The sequence below is a fragment of the Solanum dulcamara genome, chromosome 10 (genome assembly GCF_947179165.1).
Source record: "Solanum dulcamara chromosome 10, daSolDulc1.2, whole genome shotgun sequence".
NCBI lineage: Eukaryota > Viridiplantae > Streptophyta > Magnoliopsida > Solanales > Solanaceae > Solanum > Solanum dulcamara.
This window is the reverse complement of record NC_077246.1, coordinates 64,042,197-64,068,394: the sequence shown is the minus strand read 5'-3', so window position 1 is coordinate 64,068,394 and position 26,198 is coordinate 64,042,197. Positions and strand designations below refer to the sequence as shown.

Genomic DNA, 26,198 nt, shown 5'->3' with positions numbered 1-26,198 from the left:
GAAATTACCCAAATTATATATGTACCACCCTAGTCCATTTTGAGATCATATTTGCAGCCACTCTCTCTCTCTAAAAAGCCCTAGGAGTTCCTCTCTCTCTCTCTCTCTCTTTTCTTCTTCTTCTCCATTTCCAACAAGAAGAGTTCCAAGAGCTTCAAGATTCAAGTTCTACATTGATGACCCAACATCAGGGTTTTCTTCAAGTCTTCCCTAAGGTATGTAAGTCTATCCAAAACATTGGTTGAGTCCACCCATGTGCCCTGCTCTTGCTTTGAGGTTAGATGTCCATGAAAATAGAGTTTCTTGGTATGGTTTATGTTTGAATGAGTTTTGTCCCCTATTTATTTAATGCTATATGTGTTGATGTTGTTGAGATAAGAAGTTCCTAAAACCTTCATGTTAGTATGAGTTGATGGAGATGACTTGTTATTATGTTTTGTTGATCTCTTTAGCGATGTGATTTTGTTGCTTAAGTCATTTTCCTTAAATGTGTTATTCTACTTGAATTGTTGAGCTAAAGTCATAGAGTTGTGATGAGTTTTGAGGAGATGTCATAAATGCTTATCTAAATAAGGCTTGATTGAGTTGATTGGAGGATAGAATTGACGAGTGGACAAGGTCCTAAATAAGACTTGCCATTATGACTTAATTGAGTTGAGAATGAGGATAGAGTTGATGAGGGGGAAATGGTCCACATGAAACTAGCCGTGAGGGCTTGTTTGAGATGATTGGAGGGAGTCTTATGAGCATAGAGTCATGGGAGGAGTATCGAGCACCAAAGCGGGTAAGAGTATAGTCCATACTCAAACCCCAGAAACTACGCCGCCGATGTAGGTAGGGATGGAACCGTTAAAGTTGGATGCTTCCTATGGGATCGAACCGTTAAAGTCGGATGTTTCCATTTATTTGTCCTGACATGATAGGACTTGACTAATCGATGGTATCCATGATTAGGGAGGCTTTCATGCCCTGGCAAGGTATGGACAGACGTGGCAATAACGTCTGATTATTGTACTATCACTGGCTCATAGGTGATGGTTGTCGGATAAGAGAAACTCCCATTTAGGTCTTGCTAGTACTCCGAGTCAGTTGAGTTGAGTGGCATGAGATTTGGTCCGGTCTAGAACACTTCTTGTTAGACTTAGGACCCTTGAGTGAGATGTTATATATATATATATATATATATATGAGTTTAGATCCTGAGTTGATGTTGATGTTTTCTTGATGTTTGTTTCATTCGGCTATTTTACATACTCGTACATTCCATGTACTGACGCCATTTGGCCTGCATCGTTTCATGATGCAGAGATAGGTACTAGAGATCATCGACCAGCGCTCCGTTGAAGATCCACATACACTCTCAGCTAGTTGGTGAGTCCTTCTAGTTTCCGGAGGATGTTGAGCTTTCTTGTATAGTTTTGTTGTCGTTTCTTTTATTTTGATTTTTGGTAGCCATGGGCTTGTCATCGGCACCTCCTAGACTTTGATAGAGGCTTCATAGACTACATTGTGGGGAGGTTGGACTGTTATTTTGAGGAGTCCTATTATACTTATTTTGTTGAGTTAAACATGTTTGGCCTTCGGCCCCCATATTGTAAATAGCATGTTATAATTGAGCCTTCATTGAGCGTATATGAGGACATGGCGGAATGATGGAGTTAGGTGGTTCGCTTGAAGGTCAGAAATGGCTTTCAAGTGCCGGTAACGTCTAGGGTACCCTCCTGGGGCGTGACACTTTTTGTACTGAAACTACATTTACTCTATCTTTATTGGGTACACGGCTATTAGGCGGCTGCTTTGAGACCTTAATGGTGAGACTTCCGATTACCGAATTCAAGGATAATCTACTTTTTTGGGGATGCCATGGACTCCTCTCTATCTCTTAATTCATCTGTGCGGACTTAGATATTTTAGACTTCTTATTTTCTCTTTTGGGGGTCCATTCCCTATTTTTGACTATTTAGAGTCTTGGTACTTTGACTTTCAATTTCTAGGGGTTATTTCCACAAATGATTTTTGGTAATGTTTTGTTATAAATCTTTGATTTATTAACTAATATGTTGATTTGAAGACTGCTATTTGTATGAATTGGGTGGTAAGTAGTTCTCCCACCTGGGTTTAATTTGAGTGCCACTCACGTCTTTCTAAGTCGTGACAAGTAAGATCAAATTTAGTGTAACTGAACCAAAAAGAAAGATGGTTTTAAAAAATTTGACATCAAGACTTACAAAAATCTGCATTAATTATAACAATCTTCAAGATGAAAATTACATTTACTCAAATTCTATGTGGTAATTGAACTTAACTTATTTTCCAGAAGATAGTACTGATCACTTTGAGAATGTGAAGCACAAGTCTCTAGTAAAATCTTACTCGCAGCGGGAGCCAATAAATGAATACCATGTGTTAAATTGTCCACAATTATCGTTTTACTATAATTAACAATATATATTCTCAGTTCATTAAATTACTTAATTATAAATATTATATTAATTTGATGTAAACATTCGATATAAATAAATATTTATTAGTCTATAAATCCTTGGAGGTCATCTTAATTTGTGAAAAGTAATCAATCAAGACCAAATAACAAAATATGCAAAATGCTAGTTTATACGGTTTACTTACCATCATTTCAGCCCAATTTATTAAAATACCTAAAATAATCATTCGATCCTATTTTTTCAAAAAAAAAAGGTCGTGCTAGTCTTCTTTCTTCTTCTATTGTTGCTGCTGCTTCGTCCTTTTTCTTTTTCTCCTCCTCCGCCTCTTCTTTTTCTTCTTTAAAATTTGATGTACCATAAAAATGAACTATTTCAAGCAAATTATATATTCAAAGACTTAAAGCATAAAAAAATATATTTCTATAATTTAGGATTGTTTATAGAAGATCTTGAATTTGTCAGAATTGAATAGACAATGTATACTTCATGGATAGTCAGTGTATACTTCATGTATATTTAAATTATATTCAGCTTTCTGAGTGAATCATAATGTATATCAGTATATAGCTCATGTATAGGTAAGCTATATTCACTTTTCTGAGTGTATCATAATATATAGTCAGTGTATACTTTTTATGATTTTTGACTTTTTATTTAAATAAAATATGACTATATTTGTTTTAAACTAACTACTTTATTCTACATATTTGAAATTATCTCTAGTTTTTCTAGATTGTGTTAGATCACTTCTCTCCAACTTTAAATAATTGATGCACTTCTCTTCAACTTACACTATTCTTTTTCTTGGTTGTGTTGGAGCACTTCTCTCCAGTTTCCAATAATTGATGCACTTTTTATCAACATTCAATTGTTGAAGCACTTCTCTTCAACCTACTATTGTTAAAGTACTTTTCTCCAATTCTCGTTGATGCACTTTGCCACCAACACTCATTGTTTTGATAATCCCATGTGATGAACCAGTTTTATATACTTGTGGCTTCAAGTGTGATTGTGCATGTTGTTTGTGATTGCATGGTTGACATGAGTACTATGCCTAATACGAATAATCCCCACTGGCATGGGTACCACACCTGGTTTGTTCATATCTCACGCGATGGTTAGATCAGGTTAACGATCAGGAAGTCTTGTTCATGGGATAGTTACTTGAATTATATATGTCCATTAAGTGTGTAATAAAGGGTTAGGCTTGAAAAGTCTTAGCGTGTATAAAGTGTTAGCCTTGAAAAGCTTTAGTGTGTATAAAGTGTTAGGCTTGAAAAATCTTAGTGTATATAAAGATTTAGGCTTGGGAAGCCTTAGTGTGCATTAAAGTGTTCGGCTTGGAAAATCTTAGTTTGTATAACCTTCGGCCATTCCTCAATGGCACTAATAAGCATACAAGACACATAGGTATAATGTTAATCTTGGAAAGCCTTAGTGTGTATAAAGTGTTAGGCTTGAAAAATCTTAGTGTATATAAAGATTTAGGCTTGGGAAGCCTTAGTGTGTATAAAGGGTTATGCTTGGAAAAACTTTGGCACGATAAGAGAGTGGAATATTAAATGATAGAGTTGACAGCGGAAGAAGGTAGGAAGTTGGGATTAGAGTGTGCTAGTTATGGATAGGATAATCGGGATGGTACGACCATGGTGACCAGATTTGGAATGGATCATTTTCTTCATATTGCATGTTTCACTTTGACTATTTACATGTTATTATGTGGTGGGTTCGGGTCGACCAATGATGCATACTTGTACGTGTTGTTTGTACTGATACTACTATTGTTATATCATTTGGTATAGTATGATTGCAAAATCAGTGATATTTCTTAGGTGATGATGATGATGATCTCCGATAGCTTCTCTTATTTTCTCCTTATGGTGGAAGATGTATATTATTTTTCATATATTGCACTCTCTTAGAAGATCTTGTGCCTGTTTAGATTAGTTCCTAAAGAGGAATTTCATGATGTTTTTCAAAGGGTTTCAGTTTTAATTCAAAGTTTTATATCGAAAGTTTAAGGTTGAGATTATTTATTTATAGTTAAAAATCTTAAATATTGTGTTTTGTGTTATTCCTATGAACTACTTTTAAAATGGCTTAAAGGATTTTCCTATATAAATATTAGAGTAAGTGTCCGTACAGCTTGGTGGTTTGGATCGTGACACTACCCGACCAATCGTCTGGTGATCCTATGGATTGGGTCATGATCTGTTGATTGAGTTTGTCCAACGAACTAAACTCAAAATGATCCATGAAACAATCATATTGAATTGAGTCAAAGTACTAAAACTCCTCTGATCAAAATTAGTATCAAAAATTGAATGAAGTTTCTTTTAAATAGGCGAAAGAAACTACACATTTCAACTTTAACTACCCATAATGAAATTTTACAATTTCACAAGCTATAGCTTCTATTTTGATAACTACGATTTCATTAATTCCATCATTTATATATGCAATCTCAACATAACAAAATTAGCACAATTTTTTTTTTTGCAAAGTTTGGATGACACGGTTAAATCTAATTTGTTAGATTAAAATAATATAGACATATATAAATTATTCAATCATAAAAATGGGTGCTCTAACACATACTATCACTTTCATAAATACAAAACATTAATGAGTTTTCGATTGTTATAACAATAATATATTTGAAAAGAGGAAAAATATTGAGTTATGTTGGAAGGATTTGGTTATGACATGTTGTTTGATTCATTTTGACTCAATCAATTTTGATCCAAGCAAATTTTGAATGAATTGAGTCTTAACCTAATAATTAATTTAACTTATTTTAATCCATCCAAATTTAATTAAGCCTGCACTGATATCATCCCTAATATTAAACTTCCATGAAGAACAAGATAATAAATCAAAAGCAACTCTACTATCTTCTTAATTAATTGCAATAAATAATCTAAAATAGTCCTATCCGTCCACAATCTCACTTCTTTCTTCCTTTCAATATCTTTTTTAAGATTCGAGTCAATAGCTTATTATTTTTAGAACAATTCAAGAATTGAAAATTGTATTAAAGCTCTGGCAAAGCAACATATGGATGTTCATATCTGAAGTATATATTATATTTTATAAAAACAATATATTAAGGATTCAATATAATGTCCTTATCTTACTACGAAAAAACATAAGGGAAAAAGAAAATTAGTTAATCGTTATTCTCATTGAGCAGATTGATATTTTAAATTAAAGGTGTTCAAAGGAAATGAACTTATCACATCAAATCTATAAACTAAATCAAAACAAAACAAATCAAGAAAAAATCGACTGATAGTTTAGTAATGAAAACAAATTCAAGTAAATTGATTTGATTTGATTTAAACTAAAACAAAATCATATCAAAACCAAATCAAACAAACATTATATTGATACAAATTTTATAAATATTTTAAATACAAATTGTTAATTATAATGTAATTTGTGAGTCTTTCTTAAAATTGTTCATAATTTTTTTAACACATTATTTTAAGTTTAAACTTACAATTTTATGGGGTACAATAAGTCTTTATAGAATTATAGCTCATAAATATTTTAATTTGTAACTCAATAACGCTCAAATTAAACCATGTTGTATCTCTTATTAATATTACATGTTTTATATGATATAAGTATCTTTATTGTTGATGATAATATACTTTAGCAATGTCATGACTTATTTCATTTTTTTTAATTTTCTTTGAAAGCATCATGTAATTATTGTACCTGAATAGAACAAAAAATATATATTTGGAAGTAGTATATATTTTGTGTTGTGGACACTTTACTAGAAATAAACGAAAAAATCAATCAAACTAAAAAATAATTAAAAATTGTCTCTTATTGATTTGATTTGGTTTACAATTTTTTTTTAAAAATGATACAAATACAATTGATTTGATTTGATAAATTAAAAATCGAACTAAACTGACTTAGGCTCACCCCTTGTTTAAATCTGTCAAAATTTCCTTTAGTTGCTATTTTAATTAAGATTCTATGTTCTTAAATTATATGATGGCTTAACTCTAAGCCTAACGTACGGTCGATAATGATGGACAAAACCCACACCATGTTGCTTATACATAATCAAAATGTGCTTTGTGCTAATCCTACTTAAAGCCTAACCCATATAGATCCTCACCAAATGGCTACTTCTAGTTCAAGCAACTCTATAATCTTGTCTTATCACAATTATATTAATTAGCATATGATCCATATTTAAAGTTAATACAATAACTATAATAACATAGAAGTCGACAGTTTTGTGATACTGCATTTCTTTCTAGTCCTATCATCACTTCTCATTTCAATAATGCAGTTGGCTTAGTATTAGTATACAACAATATATTTAATGTAATTTCATAAGTGAAGTATGATCTAAAGAGGATAGAGTATATGTAGCCTAGTTCCTATCTTGACTAAGCAGAGAGATTGTATTTGATAGACTCTCAGCTCAAGTAAAGCATAACAAACATTAGTATTTTAGAAGAAACAAATTTAAGATTTTTTCTTCTTTGATGTCCGATATTCATATTGAGTTTTGATTAAATTTGAATTTGCGCCGAAAAAATTCATACAGTGGGGTGTTAAGCATTCCCCAACAATACAAAATTGCATAACCAAGGTACATGTGGTTAAGGATGAAGGAATACTTACCAATGTTTAAGAGGCGGGGGTGCGAAGTGAGGCATTTTACACAACACAGGTGGAGGCGTAATCGTTGGAACATGAAGCGTAAGTCTCATGTATCTTCAATTTTACAATTTTATTACTAATTAGAAAATAAGCAAAAGTAAAATTTTCATATCTGCAAATAAATTTAAATAAATCACCAATAATATAGAAAAAGTTATTATAATTATTATTTGAGAATATTTAAAATAGAATCACCGGCCACTTCATCATCGGTCTCCACATTTACTAGTCTTTTCCATCCTCATCTAATATTTGTATTTACTTTTGTTTATTTATTCAAAGAAAGAGAAGGATAAATAGTGTAAGAGCATTGACAAAAAATGAATAAAGTTGTCTCAGAAAGATAGTAATATGTAATCTCTATCATGTTAATATCTGTAGGAAATAAACCAAGAGTAGAAATCGAAGTTGTTTAGGATTTGATAGTTATTTGATTTATGTCTAGCTAGGATTTATTTGTCTAAATCATATTGAAATAGGTTTTCTAGTTCTTATTAAATTTGGTTTTCTAGTTTTATAAATAAGGGTATTCTGTCACATATTTTCTTATAGTAAGATTTAGGAGTTTATAAGTTATTGAGTAAAACCTCCTACCCCTTATCTCTAGTTTAATAAGTTTCTTCCATATAGTTATTATTGGGTCTTTCACTTATGCACATATTATTATTTTTTTAGTATTTTTATTTCCTTCAAATTAGTAACAAAGCTTGTCAGAGATCATATTGGAGTCTTGTGAGATCAAAAAAAAATTAAAAAAATAAATATTTCATATTTACCTAATTGTTCAACTTTGTATTTGGTGGCAAAAATAACTTTGACAGTTGATATCAACAAATGAAGAATTATTTCAACGTTGTTGGACTATGATCCATTATTAATAAAGTGTTTATGAAACTCTAGAAGGCATATTACTGATGGTTGAAGAAGATACACAACTGGAGAAGGATAGACTATTAAGATATAAGGATTTGACTACCTCAATAACAAAGTTCAATTTTATGTATAAATATTTGCAAGAAGAATCAACAAAGAAGGTTTGGACAATTTTGATGAAATCACATCGACATATCGCATACGCAAAAAGAGAGAAACTTCAAAATCTTTGAAGACAATATGAGTTGGTCACTTGGTCTTGATGAAACCAACAGAATCAACCAAAGAATTGTTTACAAGATTTACATAAAATATTAATAATATAAAAGCCAATGGAGAAGTATTGAGAGAAGTTAGAGTGGTATAAATGATGTTGAAATCTCTGAGTTTAAATTTATGTAGCTGACAATAAGTAATATCAGGAGTCAGTTACAAAAAATGTAGAATTACCTATAGAAAATTGTGAATTTCATGTCAAGTAATGTAATGACATGTTCCCTTCGTTATGAATAAGCCAACGGGGAAGAAATTTATGTCAGAAAAATTCCGAGTAGTAACTTGAAAATTTTGAGTCTAGACTACACTTAGACGAAATACGAGTCAGGTGAGGTCTCGATAATTTGGTAATGGATGGGGGATTTTATTATCAATTTGATCGTTTGAGTTGATAATCAGGACGTTAAGGAGCCTGTACGGCTTTACGAATTCGAATTCGTGTGAGTAGAACCTCCGTAATTGATCTTGGCGCGAAGGGTTGATTTTAGAACGTTATGATTTGAGGAAGTGTTGCAAAATGAGAATTTGGGATGCGAGTTACCAGTTTCTATTCCTGTGCAACCTGCCACGGCGGGATTATTCCACCTATGTCGGGGCCGTCATGGTGAGGTAAGCGCCATGGTGGGACAGTCGCGACTTTAAATGAGGAAAGTCCCAAAACCATTTTTATTTCCGTCACTTTGTTCTTGAGATATGCCATGTGACCAGAAGGTCACGGATTCAAACCTTGGAAATAGCCTCTGGTAGAAATACAAGGTAAGGCTGCGTACAATAGACCCTTGTGGTCGAACCCTTCCCTCGGACCCTGCGTATAGCGGGAGCTTTAGTGCACCGGGCTGCCCTTTTTGTTCTTAAGATACCAGAAGTGACCTAGGGTGATATTCCTTCCATTTTCCACTAGTTTTCGTGCTAAAGATAAGTTAATCACTCTTCTAACTTGTATTTTGATTCTTAGAACCTAGAATCCATGGTAAATATCTTAAAGGTTCTTGGCTTGAATTTAAAGGTGGAAAAAGCCCTAGTTACAGGGAGATGATCATAAAAATGGTCAAGGATTAGGATTTTGATGTAATCTAGGTATTGTAAGTCATTGTTTGTTGATTCCTTGTAATTCTTATTGTTTTAGACCAAGAACAAGCTAAGATACTTCAGAAAAGGAAAACTCCAACTCTTTAGAGTTCTCAAAACCTATCGAGGTAGAAAATGGTTTTTTTTCTGGTCTGTGTCATATGTGCCTATTAACTGAAGTTGATAGTATTGTATGTATGTATATATGACTAGGAAAGATGTAATGAACTTGATGAAATGACTATTCGTGAACATGTTATTTGATTGTACAAGTATGTGAACTATTCACTATGACTATGACTATGATTGTGATTGTGATATTGGATCGGGTATCATATTTTGACACATATACTGAATTGGGTGTCACATTTTGACTCATAAACTGGATCGGATATCATGTTCTGACACATATATTGGATTGTATATGATATTTTCACATATATTGGATCGGATACCACGCTGGTACAAACTATTAGTTTGGGTATGGGTTCCATGAGAGGACTAATATTGATTTTCGTATTGAGATTGACACTGTGAAACTGTATAATGCTTGTGAAACTTGTGCATGTTTTACTTACTAGGCTGGCCACATGATTCTACCAGTACACCGTTACTGATGTGTATTGATACAATATTTTCTCTTTCCTTATTGAGTACATTCGGATGACTGCCAACAAACCTCAGCTAGAAGACCAGTGATTGATTGAATTCAAGGGTGAGCCAGCCCTTTTAGGCTGTCGTAGATTCTTCTAGGATCTTAGTCCAATCTTTTTGGACTTAGACCTTTCAGACCTCATTTTAGATTATTGTTTTTGGGGTTGTATCCCCTTACTCTTAGAATTTCTATGTAGTAGTTTTGGTACAATGACTTTCAAATTTTAGGGGGTTGACTTCCACATGTTTTGATCATATTTTGCTTGTGTTTGAATTTATTTTCTGAATTTATGGGAACTCGGCTTAAAATTTGTATAAAAATTGTTTTCACATATTTTATGCCTACTTTTTTTATTAGAATTCTAGTTTGGGATATAGTGTTGGTTCTCCCATCAGAGGTTTGTGTGGGTGCCATTCGTGATTCGATTTGGGTTGTGATAAAGTTGGTATCAGAGTTCTAGGTTCGTTGATCTCTTTGTACCAAAACGAGTCTAGTAGAGTCTTGAAAAATAGTACGGAGATGTCTGTACTTTTTTTCGAGAGGCTACAAGACTTTAGAAATTCTCACTATCTTCTTCTCCCTTTGTGCTATAACTTAATTTCAATTGGTATCTGATGATCCAGATTATTATCTAACCTCCTTTACTCTCTTATATGTATATGGTTAACATGCGATACAATGGTATTCGGCCCGTAGCTCCCATCACTAAGTAAGAAGAGAAGCCAACAATGAGAGAACGTGGCCAAGGCAGGGGTAGAATAAGAGGATGGGTCAGAGGTCGAGGAAAGGCAGTACCCATTAGAGGTGAAGCTCAAGTTGTGGATATACTGATTGAAGAGGCCTCTCTCGCACCCCAGGCTGAGGTGAAAGAGAATGTGGAGGTAGAGGTTGTGGAGGATGTTGAGCCAGAGGAGGATGCAGAGACTGAGGTTGCAGAATTTTTCCCTTTGGACCCGACTATACCTCCGCAGATTATGACTTTTCTGAGTGAGTTGGTCAGCTCTAGATTTATTCCCATGGTGCTGTTGCTCAAGATCCAATCACTCATCCCATTGTTGCTGCAGCACCTCAGATGGATGAAGCATTGGGAACATATATCTTTTTTCGTCTACTTTTGGGTCCAGTGATAATTGGCTCTGAGTACGAGAAGTTAAAGCCTCCAGTGTTCCAGGATTCTAAGAGTGAGGATGTCTACGAGTTCATCCTGGATTGCTATGAGAAACTTCATAAGTTGGACATAGTACACCATCATGGAGTTGAGTTTGTGGCTTTTCAGCTTCAAGATGAGGCTAAGAAGTGGTGAAGAGCCTTTCTGGAATGCTGATTGTCAATTTTTCCTCCACTTACTTAGGTTTAGTTCCATGCCTTACTTTTGAAGAAGTATGTGCCCAGGACTCTGAGATATCGCAAGAAGGATGATTTTATGCCTCTTGAGCAGAGTGGCATGACTGTAGCCACTTATGAGGCTAAGTTACATGCCCTATTTAGATATGCTACATAGTTGGTGACTACTGAAGAGGAGAGGATCCATTTGTTCGTCAAGGAATTGAATCCCGAGTTACAGGTATTGTCTGTTTATATGACCTCTACAGATAAAATCTTTAATGAAGTGACAAACTTTGTGAAGAAAATAGAAGGAGTTTGACGGGATGGGTAGGTAAGGCTTTGGCTAAGAAGCCTAAGAATACAGGAACTTCAATGTGTCTTACTCCAGAGGTTCAGGTAGGCGGCATTTCTAGCCTAACCAATTCAATCAGTCATGCCCTCTTCTATGGGTGGTTACTCAAGGACTCTATAGTAAAATCCTGATCAAGATGGTCAGGGAGCTTTTTTCGCATTAAGCAGTAGGTCGGCCATTGACTGCAGTTGTTATAATTATAGAAAACCAAGGTACATGAGGAGAAGTTGCATCCACCCTCGCATATCTGATCCCATGCAGTAGTAAACTAGAGCAGTAGTATTAGCAGACGGACGTAATAATGGCAAAGGACGTTCACAAGGTGGACGAGGAGGAAATTAGAGAAGTCATAGAGGACGGGGAAATGGAAATTCAGGTAGGGGAGTAGTGCAGCCAGGAAGAGAGGTTTCCCATCAAGATGACAAGGAACAATTTTATGCTTTTTGGGGTAGGATAGAGGCTAAGACATCTGATATAGTGATCAAGTGTATTATTCTTGTCTATGACCAGATGGCTATTGTTTTGTTTGATCCAGGTTTTACTTACTCTTATGTATCAGTACAGTTTGTCTTGGGTTTTGATGTGATATGTGATATGCTTGATGCCCTCGTCCATGTTTCTACCCCAATTGGAGAGTCTATAGTAGTTACCCATGTCTATCGTGCTTGTTCTATTATGTTTATGGGTTTTCAGACTTGGGATAATCTGGTAATTTTGGATATGACAGATATTGATGTGATCTTAGGCATTACTTGGTTGTCCCCCTATTTTTCTATGCTTAACTGTGCTTCCTTTACCGATCTCAAGTAAGCGTAACGGAGCAGGAAAAGCTAAGACTGTAACTCTAGAGATCCCGGGTAGGAAAAGGTTAGAGTGGGAAGGGATGTACAAGCCTAAGCCAACTAAGTTCATATCTTTTATTTGGGCTAGAAAACTGGTCGGGTAGGGTTATTTAGCATATTTGGGATACTGAAGTCGAATCCCCCTCTATTGAGTCTATTCCTATAGTGTCTGAGTTTATAGGAGGTGTTTCCTACTAATTTGTCTGGTATGTCTTCGGATAGAGATATAAATTTTTGTATTGAGTTGGAGTCGGGCACTCATCTAATCTCGATCCCTCTTTATCGCATGGCTCCGAAAGAATTAAGGGAGCTTAAGGCTCAAATCTAAGAACTTCTTGATAAAGGTTTCATCCATCCCAGTGCTTCCCTGTGGGATGATCTGATCTTGTTTGTTAAGAAAAAGGATGGTAGTAAGAGGATGTGCATAAACTACCAACAGTTGAATAGGGTCGCCATTCGAAATAAATACTCATTGCCACGTATAGATGATCTCTTTGACCAGTTGCAGGGTGAATCGTATTTTCTAAAATTTATCTAAGGTGTGATTACCATCAGCTAAAGATTTGACCTGAGGATGTACCTAAAACGGCATTCAGAACTCGATATAGGAACTATGAGTTCTTGATAATGTCATTTGGGTTGACTAATGCACCTGCAACCTTCATGAGTTTGATGAATTGAATGTTCAAACCATTCCTGAATTCGTTTGTAATTGTGTTTATACATGACATTTTGGTCTATTCGAAGAGTAAGGAAGAACATACCGACCATTTTTGTATTGTTCTGATGTCTTGAGGAAACAGAAACAGTATGTAAAATTTTCAAAGTATGAATTATGGTTGGCTTCTATGGCCTTTTTAGGGCTTGTGGTTTCAAAACAAATGGGGTAATGGTAGATCCCCAAAAGATTAAAGCAGTCAAAAACTGGATCCGACTTAGTTTTGTGACTGGAGTGGGGAGTGTTGTGGGGCTTGCCAGCTATTACAGATGGTTTGTCAAGAATTTTTCTTTTACTGCCACACACTTGACAAGGTTGACTCAGAAAGAGGTACCGTTTGAGCAGACTGAAAAATATGAAGAAAGCTTCCAGAAGCTTAAGACTCTTCTGACCACGGCACCTATTCTGACACTACGAGTTGAAGGTAAGGATTTTATTATTTATTTTGATGCTTTACATTTGGAGCTTGAGTGTTGTGTTGATACAGGATAAGAATGTTATAGCTTATGCCTCGCGGCAGTTAAAGGTTCATAAGAGGAACTACCAAATGCATGATTTGGAGTTGATGGCGATAGTATTTGCTCTCAAGATTTAACGACATTATTTGTATGGTGTCAAGTGTGAAGTGTTTACTGATCATCACCGTCTACATTATGTGTTTACTTAGAAAGAATTGAATCTGAGATAACGAAGGTGGATGAAGTTGCATAAATATTATGATGTCACCATCCAGTATCATCCAGGTAAGGCTAATGTGGTGGCAGATGCATTAAGGCAGAAATTGATTAGTATGGGCAGTTTAGCTTGTTTGGGTGTTTCTAAGTGACCCCTGGCTAGAGAGATTCAGGCTTTGGAGACTAAGTTCATGAACCTTGGCATCTCAAGAAAGGTGGAGTGATGGCCAGTATTGAGGTTAAGCCCACTTTCATTGAATAGATCAAAGTCAAGCAGTTTGAAGATAAGAACTTGAACAAACTTAGAAAGAAGACATTGTCTGGCAATGAACAGAAAGCAACTCTTGATGCAAGTGGGGTGCTTAGTTTTAGGACAAGGATTTGTGTTCTCCGAGTAGATGATTTGATTCATAAAGTGTTGACAGAGTCTCATGATTTGCAGTACTCTATCTATCCGGGCTTGACCAAGATGTATCGAGATTTGAAGTGGATTTACTAATGGCCTGACATGAAGAAAGACATAGACAAGTTTGTGGTTAAGTGCCAAAATTGTCAATAATTGAAGCATGAGCATCAAAGTCTTGCAGGTTTACTTTAGAGAATGTCCTTTCTTGAATAGAAGTGGGAACGTATAGCCATAGATTTTGTGGCGTGTGTTCCTAAGACCTTGACAAAGCTTGACTCCATCTTGCTTATGGTTGACAGACTAACGAAGTCAGCTCACTTCATTCTGGCTAGAGTGGATTATAATGCTCAGCAATTGGTAAAGATTTATGTGAAGGAGATAATAAGGTTACACAAGATGGCCCTTTCTTTCATCTCAGACAGTGGAACACAGTTTATATTTAAGTTTTGGGGGGAATTGTATGAAGAATTGGGCATTCAACTCAATTTCAGCACAACCTTCCATCCACCGACTGATCGACAGTTGGAAAGAACAATTTAAGCGTTAGAAGATATATTGAGGTTATGTGTAATCAACTTTGGCAGACATTGGGATAAATTCCTACCTCTCTGTGAGTTCTCCTACAATAATAGATGTGACTCCAGCATTGATATGGCACCATTCAAGGCATTTTATGAGAGGATGTAGATCGCCCATAGGGTGGTTTAAGGCTGGAGATGTAAAATCTTTGGGTGTTGATCTGGTAAAGGATGCTTAGGATAAGGTAAGGAGTATCCAAGCTAAGCTTTAGCAGCCTTAAGTCGACAGAAAGTGTATGGAGATCGCAAGGTGAGGGATATGATATTCCAGATAGGTAAAAAGGTTCTCCTAAAGGTGTCACCTATAAAGAGTGTGATACGATTTGGAAAGAAGGTCAAGCTTAGTACCCGTTATATTAGTCCGTTCAAAATTTTTGATTGTGTAGGTCCAGTGGCTTATAGGTTGGATCTACCACTTAATTTGTCTGGATTCCATCCATTCTTCCATGTATCTATGCTGAAGAAGTATCATAGGTATAAAGATTATATCATTAAGTGGGACTCAGTATTGCTAGACAAAAATCTTAAGTATGAGGATAAATCGATTGCGATTCTTGATCTTGATTTTCGAAAGTTGAGGACCAAAGTGATTAAGTCAATAAAGATTCAATAGAAGCATCATCTAGTTGAGGAAGGTACTTGGTAAATCGAAAAGGACATGCGAGATAAGTATCCTCAATTGTTTGACGATTAAGGTACTACTCTACTTTTGCCTTAGCCCAGTTTTCCTATTTTTATCATTAAAGAATGAGTGATGGGTAAATTGGTGTCTATTGTAATGACATATTCCCATCATTATGAATAAGCCAATAAGGAATAAATTTGGGCTAGAAAACTTCTGAGTAGTAACTTAAAAAATTTGAGTCTAGGCTTGACTTGAATGAAATTCGAGTCAGGTGAGGTCTGCGGTAATTTAGTAATAGATGAGGGATTTAATTATCAATTTGATGGTTTGAGTTGATAGCCAATACATTAAGGAGCCTGTATGGATTTATGAAATCAAATATGGAAGAGTAGAACCCCTGTAATTGATCTTGGTGTGAAGGGTTGATTTTAGAACGTCATGGTTTGAGGGTGTTTTGAGAAATGGGAATTTGGGATGCGAGTTACGAATTTCTGTTCCATCTATCACGACGGAACTATTCCTGCTATGGTGGGGCCTCTATAGTGGGGTAAGTGGCGCTATGATGGGACAATCGCGACTTTAAACGGTAAAAGTCTCAAAACTATTTTTATTTCCCTCACTTCGTTCTTAAGAGACCAGAAGTGACCTAGGGCGATATTCGTTCAGTTTTCCACCAATTTTCATGCTAAAGGTAAGTTACTCTCTCCTCTAACTTGTATTTTAATTTTTAGAACCTAGAATCCATGGTAAATATCTTATGGGAGGGTTCTTGGCCTGAATTTAATAGTGGAAAAAATCTTAGTTAGGGGGAAATGATCATGAAAGTGTCTAAGGGTTAGAATTTTTATGTAATCCAGGTATTGTAGGCCATTGTTTTTTGATTCCATGTAATTCTTGTTGGTTTAGATTAAGAACATGCTACAACTCTTTAGAGTTTTCAAACCTTATTTTCGAGGTAGGTGATGATTTAATTTCCCATCTATGTTATATGTATCTGTTAACTGTAGTTGATAGTATTCTGTGCATGTATATGACTAGGGAAGATGTAATGAACTTGATGAAATGACTATTCGTGAACATGTTGCTTTATTGTGCAAGTATGTGAACTATGATTGTGATTGTAATATTGGATCGAATTTCACATTTCGACACATATACTGGATCGAATGTCACATTCTGACACATATACTAAATTGGGTGTTACGTTCTGACATATATATATTGGATCGAAAGTCACATTTCGACATATATTGAATAGAGTACCATGCTAGTATAAACTATTAGTTTGGGTATGCGTTCCATGAGAGGACAAATGTTGATTTTTGTATTGAGATTGACACTGTGAAACTGTATAATGCTTATGAAATGATAATTGGTAATGTGTTTCTATATATGCCTATCTTTATTATGTTGTAGTTACTTGTGCATGTTTCACTTACTGGGTTGGCCGTGTGATCCTACTAGTACACTGTTGTTTATGTGTACACGGACATTGCACTTGTTGCTGACAGACCTCAGCTAGGAGACCAGTGATTGATTGAATTCAAGGGTGAGCCAGCTCTTTCAGACTATCGTGGATTCTTCTAGGATCTTAGTCCAAGCTTTTCAGACTTAGATCTTTTAGACCTCATTTTAGATTATTGTTTTTGGGGTTGTATGCCCTTACTCTTAGACTTGCTATGCAGTAGTTTTGGTACAATGACTTTCATGTTCTAGGGGGTTGACTTCCACATGTTTTGACCATATTATGCTTGTGTTTGAATTTATTTCATGAGTTTATGAGACTCATCTTAAAACTTGTAAAAAAACTGCTTCCACATCTTTTATGCCTATTTTTGTGTTAGGATGCTAGTATGAGGTATAGTATTGGTTCTCCTATCGAAGAGTTGGTGTGGTACCATTCACGGTCCGATATAGATCGTGACAAGTAAGAATTAAAGCTTTAAGAAATAGTATCAAAGTAATTTGAAGAGATTAAGAGTTCAATCCTATGCTTAGTTCTTATGATGTGTATGCGGGAGTTGTTAATTGCATATAAATTGGGTCATGGATGAGTCAGGTTAAATAACTTATGTGGGCGAACAAACAAAGGTCATGTGTTTAACTAAATATAATTATGCCATTAATGGAGGAGCAATTTTATGCTTGAAAAATAATGATAGGGGCAAAGTTATACCAATAGGTGGAAGCCGGAAGGAGAATATTTTAAAATAATTTATAATACGTTAAGGATATGTTTGAATCTAATTATGAAACGGGGAACAAATCTAATTCATCAGGTAAAAAAAGAGCATTTTAAATTATTTTAATAATTATAAGGATATTTTTATCTCTAAAATACGATCTATATTTTTTTGTCTTAGATCCATGGGGAACAACCTAATTGGTAAAAATCACCACCGAAAAATATTAGCAGTAATAATAGATGTGTTAAACTTTGATTTTCTTTCATACTAAATGGGGCGACATTAAGAACTCTTAACACTTGTTTTAAGAAAATTTACCAGGATGACTTACAAAAACTATTTTTTCTTTTAAGGGAGCGTTTGGTATGAACGAAAATGTTTTCCTATTTTTTCATGTTTGGTTGGCTTAAATGTTTTTCAAATCAACTTATTTTTCTTAAATTTAAGGAAAATGACTTCTTTCCAAAAATTAAGAAAAAGATTTTCAAACACACCCTAAATCAGACAAAGCTCCCGAACCAGATGGATTACACAATGTTTTTCAAATCAACTTATTTTTCTTAAATTTAAGGAAAATGACTTCTCTCCAAAAATTAAGAAAAACCTGATTGTCAGGACTTAGAGTGAAATCAGTTCTGTTCACAATTTCAAACACACCCTAAATCATACAAAGCTCCCGAACCAGATGGATTACACCCTTCTTCTATCGATAATACTGAAATATTGTTGGATCATCCTAAATAAATCTCTATCATCATGCCTTTGAAATCAGCAATATCCCAAGTGTTATCAGCAACACATATCTGTGTTTGATACAAAAATTTCAGAATGAAGACGATTTAAAGAATTTCAGACCTATAGGACTATGCAATAAACGATTTACAAAATTTCAGACCTGTGGTCTTTCATCTATAGAACTCTACATTACTTCATATTTTCCACAAAAATTGTTAAACTTATTATGAAATGCATATGCACAAATAACATTGTTGTCCTTCTAAACGATTGCAAACCTCTTTACTAAAAATTCGTGTCAAGTCAAACTAGGTCATTCTTTTTAAAGAGAGGAAGTATTGAATAGGGTAATTTCAAGTTTCAATACATCTTTATTTTATATACGGAAAATGAACAAAAATATTTTAAAATATATGGAATTGGATTTTTTTTAAAAGTATTTTTCATTAATAATTTGATCTAAAAATATTTTTGATATAAATATTTTGATCCAGAAATGACTTTATCATTAATATTTTGATCCAAAATTACTTTTGGGTCAAAAAGCCCCTTTATACTTTGGTCCACTTGAATTCTCAAATCTTTTAATCTAAACCAAATAGTGCGAAATAATTTTAGTTAGCTTTTGACCTCAAATTTCCAAATATTCTTGTCAAGTTATTTTTGGGTGAAGTTTTGATGAAGTTTCACTATGCGTTTAACCACAAATTAAATGACATGTTTAAGGCCACAAGATTAAATGACATTTTGGTATATTTGACATAACTTTAATTTATGATCACAAGATTGAATTTTTTTTTTATTTTCTTAAAAATTCGTGTCAAGTTAAGCTAAGTCATTCTTTTTAAACAGAGGAAGTATTGGATAGGGTAATTTCATGTTTCCATACAACTTTATTTTATAAATGGAAAATGGATAAAAATATTTTAAAATATATGCAATTGGATAAAAAGTATGTTTTGTTAATAATTTGATCTAAAAATGTTTTTAATATTGAATAGTTTGATTCAAAAATGACTTTATCGTTAATATTTTGGTCCGAAAATGTTTCTATATTACTTTTGGGTCAAAATGTCCCTTTATATTTTGTTCCGCTTGAATTCTCACATCTTTTAATTTAAACCAAATAGTGCATAAGAAATAATCTTAGCTAGCATTTGGGCTCAAATTTCTAAATATTCTTGCCAAGGTTTTTGGGGGTGAAATTTTGGTGAAGTTTCACAATGCGTTTGACTACAATTTTTTTCAAGAATATTTTTCTGTTTCAAAAAATATTATTTTATACTCGTAAGTTTTAAAAACTATTAAAAATACTCATAAGTTTGTATTATCATTTTATAATGAATATGTTCTATTAAAAAAAATCTTATAATAATTGATAACAATCAACAACAACAAAATAATCATATGGGCAAGAGCAATACATTAATCGTATTAAAAACAAATTATTATTTTTCTCAATCTTGTCACTCAAACTATTTTTTTCGGAGGAGCTAGTAACAAATTATTCTTTTATTAATAGATAGAGATGTTATTTAATGGTGCTGGTTGGAAACGTTAATGGAGTAAGTTGGTAGATAAATATTAGTTGAAATTAATAAATGATGGGTATTTTTATAAAATATAAAAATTTGGGGTCATTTTTAAAATTTTAAAAATTCTCAAATATTAGAACTTGGCTCAAATACTAGTTTTTTTGTAGAATTTGGGGTGTGCACCAAATATATTTGTCAAGTAATATGATCAAACACTAGTTTTCAAGTTTTTTCCAAAAATATTTGGGGCCAAACGGCACCTACTGTCAGCTCTTCTAATTCACTCTATTCAGCATTGCTCTTGTACACCGTGCCAAACGACCCCCTAATAGTGACCACCTCCACACAATGGCGGAGCCACATATATTGACACATTTTCATTGAAAAAATTATATTGTATAATTAGGTAAAAAAATTAGATATATATCACCTATTGACACCCCTTAATTTTTACGTCATTTTACTCCTTTATATTTTGATACTCCTTAATTGAAATTTTGATTTGATCACTATCTCTCCATACCCACTTTTAAGTTATACGGGGTATGTTATTATTGTTGCATAACTTTGACATAGTAATGCAGGGTGATGAAGGATATATAAAGGGAGACAATGTACCTGAGTTCTCCCTCATACCACAAGCACTACTACACTACTATATGATCAATTCTCCCCTCTTATAATCACCATATACATATATATCTCAAGAAAACTACACTTCCTCACTTCAAAATGGCAACACCATCTCCAGTAACAAAATAAATAACCATGAAGGAGAATATAAACGCGCGATGATCGGATAGTGTTCATAGCCATTGAAGTAAAAAGCTTGAAAAATGGTTCCAGATTGAAGAACAAAAAACCAGAAAATATAATATATTATGTAGTAACAAATATATAAATAGTACTACCCCATTATCTTGTTCCACTTTCATCAACCCACCTTCCACTGCTCTGCTCTTTTTTTCTTTTTCTTTTCAGTACTATTCTCTGCCAAAGTCTCTTGTATTTTACTGTGCATATAAATAGTTGCTTAATTTATCATTATTATCATTATTATTATCTTTATCATTATCTCACTTATGAGAAAATTATCATTTCTATCAACAACAACAACCAGTGGTAATCATTCTCTTTGTTCAAACACTTTATTTTTCTTCCCACCAAGAAATATCTTCTTCTTCCCTAAATGGACCCGTAATGTGGTCACATCATCAGCCAGTAGTATTGTTCCAAGAGGACTACGATCCAAAAAGATCGTCGTCATAATGGGTGCTACTGGTTGTGGGAAATCAAAACTCTCTATCGACCTCGCCACTCGTTTTTTTCCTTCTGCTGAAGTTATTAACTCCGATAAAATCCAAGTTTATAATGGTCTTGACATCACTACAAACAAAATCTCAATGCCTGAACGCTGTGGTGTTCCTCATCATCTTCTCGGAGAGTTTAAACCTACCGAATCACACGCCGAGTTTTCCCCTTCCGATTTCCGTTCAGCTGGTGGTTGTAGAATCAACGAAATCGTTAATCGAGGGAATATCCCTTTTATTGTAGGCGGGTCTAACTCGTTCGTCAATGCTCTGCTTGTAAAACGATTCAATTCAGGATTAGACATTTTCCAATCGTCAAATCCGGCTACTAAAGAGCTTCGTTACCAATGTTGCTTCATCTGGGTTGATGTTATGGCACCTGTATTGAATCAGTACCTAGATAAACGAGTCGATGAAATGCTCGATTCAGAGATGTTCGAAGAGCTAGAATCGTATTTCGAGAAAGAGGGGTTTTCCGATTCCAGTTCCTGCGGGATCCGGAAGGCAATAGGGGTGCCGGAGTTCGAGAGATATTTCAAAGGGGAGAGATCATACGAAGAAGCAGCGATGGAGATAAAGGAAAACACGAGGGTACTAGCGGAAAGACAGGTGAGGAAGATCATGCGGCTGAGAGAAGCTGGGTGGAACCTACAAAGAGTGGATGCGACGGCGACGGTCACGGCGAAGATGGTGACTTCAGGATCCGACGGCAAGAATCCGGCGAGGCAAATTTGGGAAAAACAGGTGCTGGAACCAAGCGCCAAGATTGTGAAGAAGTTCTTGTTGGAGTAGGTCGTTTTCCAGCTATTTCCAGCTCTCAATTTTCCAAAACAAAATTTTAAAAAATTCACTTTTTAATTTTTTTTTTAATTCAAAATATAGGCAGTCAATTGAGTAAGAGGGCTTGGATCATTGAAGTCAAACTTGTGACACTACGATTCAAATTATTATGACGAGTTATCAAGTTGTTTTCAAGAAATATATTTGGATAACGAACAATGAAAAGTGAATTGACGATCGATTTTGAATAATAAAGGCGCCTTTGAAGTTAGCTACGAGCATTCGTAGCTAACATAGTAGATTCATAAGAGGGAAAGGCAAGAAAAAACAGAGTTCTATTTCTCTGTTTTATTATGATGAATTTAGAATCATTTCGGATTTTTTAATTTTTACCCTTTTATTTTCTCATCATTGACCCATAATTAAAGAGTTCATTTGGGTTACAAGTTATAAAATGTAGTCCTCCATTTTTGTCTGTATAAAGAACAGAAGTGATGTGTTGGTAAATGGGGTACAAAGTTGGTTTTTGTATGTAAAGTTAAATGGTTTGTGCTTCTATCATGCTAGAGTAAACACGGAGCAAGAACAATGAATTATGTATTTTGATGAAGCGAAAAAATCGTTTAACTGGCTATCAAAAGAATTGCCTCAAGTTGAACTTTCAGTCTTTTGAAAACAAACTATTATTTAATCAACTTAATGACCTAATTATGTGTTTCATGAAGCGATCCACGACTCATAATCCAACAGATCAGTATAAAAGTTTTCGTACTATATAGTCTCTTTTAAAGACATATCAGAAAAAATTGAAATAATACATGGTAGATAAAAATGATTCATATAATCGGAAATTTGAAATGGTAAGAAATGTTTGTCTTGTTCCTTAAATGCATCAAGTTTTCCTGGTCTCTAGCACAAATCATTACACTCCAATGTTCAAAATTTGTTGTGTTTCATAATTTCGTTTGATTAGATTTTTTTTTTCCATCAAGAAGGAGGTACTCCCTTCGTTTACTTTTATTTTTCAATAATTGCCCTAAACATTTAATTTTCGGATGCACTCCTATTTGTCAGAAATTAGAATGAGATATGGGTGGGTCCCAATTAAAATCCAAGAATTTCAGTTTATTCTATAAAGTTAATTCACTTTTTGATCAAACGTCACATAAAATAGTATCCACAACTTTTTTTTATAGGCTTTATATTCTTTAATTTTGTGGTATTATATGTGTTATGAAAAAAATTATAATTTAAAGAATAATAATAAAAAAAAGATATTCTTTTTTGAATGAATTAAGAAAAATATGAATAATACATTAAAACAGAGAAAGTAATATTTTTTTTGTAACAATTTATATGATTCACTTTCTTTTTTTGTCAGTTTGAAAAAAAATTACACATTTCTACATTTAGTAACAATTTAACTTTAAAATATTCATTTTACCCTTAATAAAATGATTTATAGTCACACAAATATCTATCACTTATTTTAGACTACAAATTTCAAAAGTTTTTCTTTTATTCTTAAACTCCATATCAAGTCAAACTACTTCATATAAAATGATACGCGGAAATATTTAATTACCAATGTGGCAATGGAAGATATTTTTTCACAGACAAAATACCCACACAAATAGACAGGGGAACTAGCTTGGTTAAGCAAGAATGCTACAGATATCGTTCTGGCCCTCCAATAATAACAATGTTCAAAGATATTTGTTTAAAGAAAAAAAACATCTTCATTATCAACTAATAAAAGATTTTGAAACTCAAATTTTAAAAATTAATTTGTCGCAAATGAATTTTGTTTTAAGAGAGTGATATTTCAAAAGACCTGGAACGTTAAAGGGCTTCGGATGTAAAATTTGGGGTTATTTAAATAAGACTTTAGCTAGTTTTGGATTAAATTTCAGTCTTAATTTATTGAAGTTCGAAGTTACCATCAACTTATATCAAATAAATATTTAGTTTATATTATAATTGTATGTTGAGTTTGTATAAAAAATATTTTTACGTTTGCATGTGTGTTGAAGTTGTATTAAAATTGTATGAATAATCACTACTTAAAACATGAACAAAATCAACCTAAAAATCAATGAGCGGCGTCGTTCAGAAAAATCGAGGAGAAATCGACCATATTTTTCATGAAACTGACGGATGTTCGTTGATTTTTTTAGCATAATTTGCATGAAATATACTTGCCAAGATATTTCATAAATTTAATATACAATTTTTTGCGCAAAAAATAAAACTTAGAAACCGACAGGGAATCATTAAAAAAAACAATAAGAATCGTTCTTTTATAAAAAAAGAAGAAGTAAACTAACTCTATCGATAGGTTTTTAGAGATATTTAATAATTTGATATGTGTTAGTGATAAGTTGGAGGTGTGGAGGCAAACTCTGGAGTCTAAAGGGTCCAGGTTGAGTAGGGTCAAGAAATCGCATTTGGAGTGTACATTCAAGGGTGTGACACATGGAGCAGGCTTAGAACTGAGACTTGATACACAAGTTGTCACCAAGAGAGAAAGATTTAAGTATCTCGAGTCCCTAATCAAAGAAAATGAGGACATTTGACATTCACATCACACATCGTATTTGTGCAATATGAATGAAGTGTAGGCTTGCATCCATGTCTTTTGTGCCAAGAAAGTACCACCAAAATTTGTGCCTTTAAAGTACCACCAAAATTTAAGGATATTGAAATGAATGTGTAGGATACTAGGAGCGATATGATTAGCAATGACGATATCTGCAATAAAGTGGAAATGGCCTTTGTGGTAGATAAGTTAATGGAAGGCAGATTGAGATGGTTTGGACATATGAAGAGATGTGTTGATATCCAAATAAGGAGGCATGAAAGGTTAGATATAGTGGGATCGGGGAGCTGCAAAGGTAGGCCAAAGAAGTACTTGGGGGAGGTGATTAGACATGATATGATGCATCTTCAGCTTACTGAGGATATGACCTTAAATAGGAGGGTATGGAGGTCGCAAATAAGGTAGAAGATTAGTAGGTAGTTAAGAGTTGTCTTATTACTAGCTTGTGCATGTATTTGATTTGGTGATAGTATAAAACACCATATCGACTATAGAATTAGCCTATTCATGTAGTGTCACGATTCAAATTAAGGGATCATGTAGACACCTATCTTATTTTCAACCAGATAGGTGAACCCTTACCACCCAATCAAGAATATGCAGAAAAATTAGTTGTGGATCTTTTAAAAAATAACAGATACATTTTAATGTCAAAATTTATGAAATTCATAACGTTAATAAGTAAAATAATCAACTAAACAACTAACTCCCAAGACCTTATCTAGGCATATACAAGAGCCTCTAGATAGAATAAGACAAGAAAATGCTCAACTTTTGTCGGAAAGACATACGTAGAAATTGAGAACGGTTACTCGCCGCATCACATAAGAAATTTCTAGTCAACCTGCAACACATTTACATCCTAAAAGAATGTCATTATTTATACACCACACATACTGATAAGCATAATCGATCGATAAAGGTTATATCACTTAACATAATATAGAAATTACAAATTCAACATCAAGCCATCCCAAATCACCCTCATCATCAAACTCAACATTCTAACCCTCATACTTTTATTTTATGAAGCAAATAAATTTAGTGCTTATCCACATATGTTACCAGACATGCAACACATAGAAATGACTCTCCAACATCATAATAAGTGAACTTTATCAAATAACATGTCACCCAGCCATCAAGTATTCAATGTAACATGAACTCGTATAACAATAGTAAAGTGTACCCTCATGCTAAAAGTCTTATTTATGCCTAATAGTCATTACCTGCAGAGAACCAGCTTCATCCATGTAGCATACTGCCGTGGTATTCGATCCACAATAATATATATATATATATATATATATACCTGCTCCATTGTAAAATAATATATGGAATATATGTACTGACTTTGATACATATATTTTATATGTATCAACGTTGTATTTGATCCACTCATCACACATATATGCAACAATTATAAATATACTTACATCACATAAAATTCAATGAATTCATCAAGTGATAATCCATGCAATCTCAAGCATTCAAATTCATATCATTGAGTTCAATCATATCTGG

At 33.8% G+C, this 26,198-nt stretch overlaps 1 protein-coding gene and 1 pseudogene across 2 annotated transcripts; both read left to right on the top strand.

Moving 5' to 3' along the window:
• Positions 1 to 10,736: 10,736 nt before the first annotated feature.
• On the top strand, positions 10,737 to 14,866 carry LOC129869874 (uncharacterized; annotated as a pseudogene).
• Positions 14,867 to 20,527: 5,661 nt separating this feature from the next.
• Positions 20,528 to 22,507, top strand: LOC129870713 (adenylate isopentenyltransferase-like). 2 transcript variants are annotated; one of them, XM_055945560.1, is made up of 2 exons: positions 20,528 to 22,087; positions 22,178 to 22,507. In XM_055945560.1, the coding sequence occupies exon 1, from the start codon at positions 21,068 to 21,070 to the stop codon at positions 22,085 to 22,087; it is 1,020 nt and encodes a 339-aa protein (XP_055801535.1). In that variant the 5' UTR covers positions 20,528 to 21,067; the 3' UTR covers positions 22,178 to 22,507. The 2 variants fall into 2 exon arrangements, with proteins under 2 accessions (XP_055801535.1, XP_055801534.1); XM_055945559.1 differs by having other exon boundaries at positions 20,530 to 22,083.
• Positions 22,508 to 26,198: the final 3,691 nt, after the last annotated feature.

Bases quoted from the DNA above. Each gene is read 5' to 3' on its own strand.
- LOC129870713 (XM_055945559.1), top strand. From the start codon at position 21,068: ATGAGAAAATTATCATTTCTATCAACAACAACAACCAGTGGTAATCAT.